The sequence below is a fragment of the Helianthus annuus genome, chromosome 13, assembly GCF_002127325.2.
Source record: "Helianthus annuus cultivar XRQ/B chromosome 13, HanXRQr2.0-SUNRISE, whole genome shotgun sequence".
NCBI classification, from domain to species: domain Eukaryota; kingdom Viridiplantae; phylum Streptophyta; class Magnoliopsida; order Asterales; family Asteraceae; genus Helianthus; species Helianthus annuus.
This window is the reverse complement of record NC_035445.2, coordinates 2,298,977-2,305,548: the sequence shown is the minus strand read 5'-3', so window position 1 is coordinate 2,305,548 and position 6,572 is coordinate 2,298,977. Positions and strand designations below refer to the sequence as shown.

The window sequence follows — 6,572 nt, the reverse complement described above, 5'->3', positions numbered from 1 at the left end:
TAGTGGTTAATTGTCATGCCCTCTCTAGTGGAGATGTAGGTTTGATTTCCGTTTGGGCCATTTTCGATTGACATCTGGGTGAAGGGACGAATCGGTTAATCCCTGGTTCGAACCTGACGGGGGGCGAGGGTTTACGGATTCCATTCGGTTCTCATGCATCAGGAGGACACGATCTCATGACGGTCAAGAAGTCGACCTTGGACAAAGCCCCGAACAAGATGGGTTTTCACATAAGATTCTTTTCCGTTCAAAAAAAAGTTTCTCTTAATGTGGTTGATTGAAACAACAATGGATTTGTTTGAAAATCGTATAAATAAGTTTCTCTGATCCACAAATCATCCTATATTTAAACTAATCTTGTGGAGTAAAGCCCAAATGTAATCATAGACACATCATGGGCCTTGCTGGCTGTGTTTTTAGGTTCGTAATGGGTCATTAGCCAATTTTGTAAAGCCCTAAAGATTTGGTCCATACGTTTATTTTCAAAAGCCCAAAACCTAAATCATAAACCCCTTTTCAACATGTACTAAACAGTAATTGACTCTTAACCTATTTTTCATGCTTGATACTCCCAATAAAAAATATAAAAGATTATAAATCACTAAACGGGTCAATGAATGCAAGTTATTTACACATGGATTTAGTTGAGGGTCATTTTTTCATTTTCAGAGATTCGTAACTCTATTGCTTTAGCCGATAAGTTGTTTTGTCATTGTAATCTACTAGTTTAGTTTCCGTACTACAATATATTTTTCAGTAAAAAATAAAAATAATGTATGAGTTTTACTATACTATAATGTATCCATATAAGAAATTTGACTTAATATAGATACAAAATAATACGGTTACAAAAAAGTAAATTACAACTGGTGTCCTTTACGTTTGCATCAAATTACAACCGGTGTCCTTTATTAAAGAAATTACAGGCTTTGTCCTTTATATTACCGGTTTTTAACACGTTCTGTCCTTTAGACCTAACCTAGTTAAGTTTTTTTTTGTTAAGCTTTACTATGTGCCTCTCGTATGAGGGCAACATGGTCTTTTCATCCCAATTTTATATTAAAAAAACGAAATAAATAAATCTATTTTATCCCCTCCATTTTTTCAAACTAATAAATAAATAAATAACCAATATTTTGGAATTAATCTTTGTTTTTTTATCAAATCAATCAAAAGAACAGATTACGATGATGTTGGAAGCTTACCATAAATTTCATCGACGTCGTTTTGTTCTAGTGCTTGTAGAATGTAGAAAGCACCAATTGCAAGGTTTGATTCACGTTCCTTTTTTCTGTAGGGCTTTTTTATCGAAGATTTGAGAGACATAGACAATAGCTGTGGTCTTTGAGATGAATATGAACAAGCAGATGTTATCAGATGCAAGGGGGAAATCGAAATTTATGTTAATTTGAGATGAAAAGACCATGTTGTCCTCATGTGAGAGGCACATCGTAAGACTTAACCAAAAAACTTAACTAGGTAAGGGCTAAAGAACATAACATGCTAAAACTGGTAACATAAAGGACAGAGCCTGTAATTTCTTTAGTTAAAGGATACCGATTGTAATTTGATGCAAACGTAAAGGACACCGGTTGTAATTTACTCTTACAAAAATATATTTAATTTTACGATATGAATATACCCACATAAGAAGTTTAACTTTTAATGATAAATATTAATGTTAAATGAATAAATAAAAATGTTATAACTATAAGTATCAATAATTTGTCAACAATGGGTTCATTAAAAAGATACTAGTGGGAAACCCGCGCGTTGCTGCGGATTCGCCAATAAGGAGTGAGAACATAATTCAAGCGTTAAAATGTTAGTTAAACGATAGGATGCTACATTCTATATACATTCTGGCGTACAAAGTGTTTGGAATACAAGGACGGCGCAGGGAGTCAAGGGGTTTTGATAAGGTTAATGGCTTCAATGCCAGCTTGAAGAGACGATAGAATCCCAATAATTTGATCGACTTTAGTGAAACACTCTGAAGACTTGATTACTTTTTGGATAGGAAAACTAATAATCTTAAGTCTTTAAAATGGACTTAACCAGCATGAGGTTAGTAACCAATCATCTTCCATATCATATGGCATTTAAAAGGTGTTGAGGGAATATATCACTCAATCATATGGCATTTAAAAGTTGTCGAGGGAAAATTATATCACTCAAATAGTCAAATGGGAGGTGTTTGGTACGAAATGAAACCGACGATCATCAATTTAAGACCATTTCTTAGAGCCTATAAAAGACTATCTACATCGAATTATCGAAATCTATCTAATGAATACACAAACCAGACAAAAAGTTTATTTTGTGGTGAAAATTCAAAAACACACTTGTATAGTTGTACACAAGTCTTTCCTAAGTCCATCACCCATCATCACACAAAAAAAATATTAAAATTCAATGGAAAAATCCCAAAGGCACCCACCTTTCTTTGTTTGTGCACTTACCTTTCAATCAACACCATACACCAGTTGACCAGGAAAACATGCTTACCACTAAATGTTCATCCATAGATATTGTCCACTCAGCCACTCACCAAGCTTGTACAGTACAAGTCAGAGCAGCAGGTAAAGAAACATTTGAAACAACTCAACAAGATTTCAAAACTCTCCATATGTATATTATAGGAGGAAAAAAATGTACAACTTAACCACTCCTTAATTAAAAAAAATACAACCTATAATCTTTTGGTAAATAAGTACTTAAACTATGTTAATATCATGAAAAGTTACATTAAACCAAAATTCAACCCGAATTCAACCCGCTTCACGGATGCAATTACCGGGCAAAAGATACCTGTATTCATCTGTATTTTTTAATAGATATGATGGAAGATGGACTGCTGAATAAGAATGAGAAATTGGACCTATTTTCGCTATGATATCCTTAAACGTGTGCTCTTCAGGAAGCATATCGTACAAGTCATCACCGTTGCATATTACATTCTGAATCCTTTTCGGGTCAAGAAAGTGTGAGAACCTGACTCGATCCGTGTGGCTGTAAGCTTTCATCTTGAATACAAAATCTGTAATTGTTCGGATACAGAAGCTGCAATGCCACCCTGACTCTGCTAATAGATAATCTGTTTGTTGGTAATGAGCGTATCGTGTTTTACCCTTTTGGTACTGATGTACTGAAGCCCTCCAACTGCTGTGATCAACACTGAACTCAAAAGAGTGCAAATAATTATTCAAATTTAGATGAAGAATCGGTGGTGGGCCATCACACCATCTCAAAAGATCGATCGTGTGAGCGCTAGGTATTTCGTCAACATCCGACATGATCAACGCGGAAAGAATTAGAATAATTTATACAAAAACAAAACATGTTAAAATGAGTAGAAGCAATTATATTAGGTGACCACGTAGTGGGCTGTCAATTGTATACGAGTACCTAAGCCCAAGCGGTGCAGCTGGGACTTAATCAGCAGATTACACACCCTTAGCATGGCCTTCACAAACAAGCGGAACACTCCAATATGGGCTATTATTTTCCGCTTAAGACCACAGCCTATACAATTTGCAACCACAGCAGAATATGCCCATAATAAAAATACCAACTGTAGCCGCCCAGACCAGCATTATAACAGCTCTTTTTATCTATGCCATCCAGCCAATCTTTAATTCCATTATGCGACCAGTAATAAAGGAAGTTCCACCCATATCTGCATCTGTTAATATGATTCTTCAAGATGCCAACCTTTTCAAATATTTTGGGTTTACATTTCTATAAGAACGGACCTAGAAGAAAGTTGACGTTTTTGAGAGAATTGGCCAATCTTTGCTTTCAGATTTTGAAAAGCAGCTTCCGCAGCCTGAAGAGTAAAGTAAAAACATTAAATTTGCATATTCCAAAAATGGGAAAATACTAATAATAAAGGGTAAACGTCCGGTTTTATTAAACAGCTTGTTCCAAGTTCTATTGCGGACCGAACCATGTGGATCTCAAACCGGCAGACTTGCTTCGGTTTGGTTAGTACAGTCGGTTTAACAGTTTATAACACCCCTAGGATTAATTGAATAAGACCTCCTAAATCATTTAAGCCAAAAAAAAAAAACGTTATTATGATAATATAGAACAGATATGTACATGCATCTTAGCTTCATCCCATTTCATCCCAACTCCCTTACCCCACAAATCCCCATCTATTTCAACCTAAAAACATGACAAAAAGACATAAGCATTGCAAATGAGAAAGGGAAAAAAACATAAGTGAGCATATCAACAATATATCAAATAAGTACCTGTGTATATAGTTCATTGTTCACACCCATACCAATTGAAACTTGAGGCTGAGGTTGAAAAGTCATGCGCAAACCCTCAATCGAGCACTGAAAATGTAAAATATGATCAATCAATAACTGAATACCCTTTACAATTGTGAACAATAGAATTATAGAACAATGTGACTGATATTTTTCAAGCTATATAACTTTAATAGTCAAATTTAGCACACCCTATCTACAAAAAAAATTGTTTTGTAATGCTATAGAAAATGAAAGATACAATAGTGCTATACATATAAACTCCATATTCAAATTAAACAAGTAACAATCTGACAACTAAATATAAACAACTATCAACTAAATAATTCAAAAAAGAAAGAAAAACAAATAAAGAAATAAAGAAGAGACTTCAATTTACCATCTTTTGCATTGCCTAGTAGTTTTATTCCTCAAACAGATGCAATGATTCCCCAACTGCATATAACACCAATCAACTCGTAAACAAACCAATAACATTACAAACAATTTATATGTGTTCCTTCAATATATCACCATAACAAGAAAGCACGAAGGTTCCTTCCATCACCTAACGATTCACAACAAATAAAGATCTGAATGTGGGTTAATTTTCCAACAATATTTGAAAATAGGAACGTATCTCCAGGATTTCTTTCATACCCATCAAGAATATCACTTCAGAATGACTAATCTCAACAAGAATCATTAAACAAGTGGCTAAAAAGACAGATACAAGAGCCCTTTAAAACACTTACTGACTGAGACATTTCATCAAACACTTACCGGATGTGAAAGTGCCAATGGGTTCTTCCTAGCCAAAGAAGCTACATCAATCAAGCACTAAGTTTGGGCGTTTGGCACTGATGAGTACACAAACGAACAAACAATCGATCAATTGAGAGTGCAGTTTACCGCCAGGAAGATTTGGCGTCTGTCGGATCGTAGAATATTCCAATCAATCAATCACAGTGGTTTCACACACAGCACGGCAGGTGAGACTTGTTAAACGTTGAAAGTTGAAGCTTGAAACCGGGAATTTCCAATCAATCACCTTCAACCCACCACCTCCACCGTCACAATTACAATCACCTTCAACCCATTCTCTGTTGGGGGAAAGAACTGAAATAATTACAAATAGGAGCCGATGAGACGAAGTCCCCTCTCTCCGTATTCTCCAGTCTTCACTCTCTCTCCCTCTTTAAGTAATACATCGAAGGAGTGGTACCATTAATCGCATACATGAATCGATAAATGCATGACCTCAATGGAAATTCAATCGACATTCACAACTGATGATAATTCAATGGACATTCAATTGGCCTTAAATTTGAGACGATTGAGTTGAAGAATCAGTGAAGAAATGAAGAAACTGAGGGTGTACGGGGCGTCTTCGGTGAGGTGGTTCGGTGATAGGTTTCCCCGATCGGGAACACCGCCGCCATCAAAGCGGGGTCCCGATTCGGGGTGTGAATTGGGTGTGGGTTTACCGCGTGAAGATGGCACAACTTTCGAGGGAGACCGTTGACAAACTTTCGAAACCAACTTTCGAAACCATCTTTCGAAGATGGCACAACTTTCGAAACCAACTCCCCTAATAGGGGAGTGCCGCCATCAAAAAGGGGTATTAGGGGAGTGTTAGAGGGGAGTTGACGTGGCTTATTCTGGTTGGTTACGTGTAAGAGGGGGGACTCACCTAAGAGGTGAGCACCCCTTACACCCTGATGATGGTGGGTGTCGATTGTAAGGAGAGGAGGATAAAATGGGAAGAAAATTGAAAAAATATAGGTTTTATTTAAGTCTTTTAGTCTGCCATCTTAAAAATTAGGGGTTAAATTACTTTTGTGTCCATTGGAAATGTATTATATAGTTATATAGATTATATAGATATAGATATATAGATGAATACATATCTTTTCAATTATTTAACATGTTAAATGATTTTTTTTATATCTTTTGAATTAGTAAACATGTTAAATGATTTTTTTTTGTTATATACTAGCTTAGAACCCTGTGTTATACACGGGTTGCATAAATTTAAATTTTGTATATTGCACGAGTTAAATAAATATAATGTAATCGATTAACACATACAGTTGTCAAAATATATATTTAAATGATAAATTCGATGTACTATTTATTATTAAAATTTTAATTTTTTTTATTTATTATTAGGTTAGAAACATGTGAATTACACGTGGTAAAAATAATGAAATATTAGATGATTATTAATAAGCGGAAAAAATAATATAAATAGTAAATAAATAAGAGAGATCCATGAAGTTTGTGATTTAAATAAAATTTTCTTACTTATGT

At 35.0% G+C, this 6,572-nt stretch overlaps 2 protein-coding genes across 4 annotated transcripts; both read right to left on the bottom strand.

Annotated features, from left to right (window-relative positions):
- Positions 1-2,610: 2,610 nt before the first annotated feature.
- On the bottom strand, positions 2,611-6,005 carry LOC110916829 (RNA polymerase II C-terminal domain phosphatase-like 1). Of its 3 annotated transcripts, XM_022161483.2 has the most exons (6): positions 5,043-6,000; positions 4,660-4,715; positions 4,260-4,346; positions 4,105-4,170; positions 3,756-3,829; positions 2,611-3,685 (listed from the first exon to the last, which is right to left on the bottom strand). In XM_022161483.2, exons 2-6 carry the CDS (start codon positions 4,669-4,671, stop codon positions 3,526-3,528), a joined length of 399 nt encoding a protein of 132 aa, XP_022017175.1. In that variant the 5' UTR covers positions 4,672-4,715; positions 5,043-6,000; the 3' UTR covers positions 2,611-3,525. The 3 variants fall into 3 exon arrangements, with proteins under 3 accessions (XP_022017175.1, XP_022017176.1, XP_022017179.1); XM_022161484.2 differs by having other exon boundaries at positions 4,660-6,005; XM_022161487.2 differs by lacking the exon at positions 4,105-4,170 and having other exon boundaries at positions 5,043-5,983.
- On the bottom strand, positions 2,772-3,296 carry LOC110917339. Its single transcript, XM_022161914.1, has one exon. It carries the CDS (start codon positions 3,294-3,296, stop codon positions 2,772-2,774), a length of 525 nt encoding a protein of 174 aa, XP_022017606.1.
- Positions 6,006-6,572: the final 567 nt, after the last annotated feature.

Coding starts and splice junctions, on each gene's coding strand:
- LOC110917339 (XM_022161914.1), bottom strand. CDS start 3,296: ATGTCGGATGTTGACGAAATACCTAGCGCTCACACGATCGATCTTTTG.
- LOC110916829 (XM_022161484.2), bottom strand. Junction 3,830..4,104: donor GGGATGAAGCTAAGATGCAT/GTACATATCTGT, acceptor TTTACTCTTCAG/GCTGCGGAAGCTGCTTTTCA. Junction 3,686..3,755: donor AAACGTCAACTTTCTTCTAG/GTCCGTTCTTAT, acceptor TCATATTAACAG/ATGCAGATATGGGTGGAACT.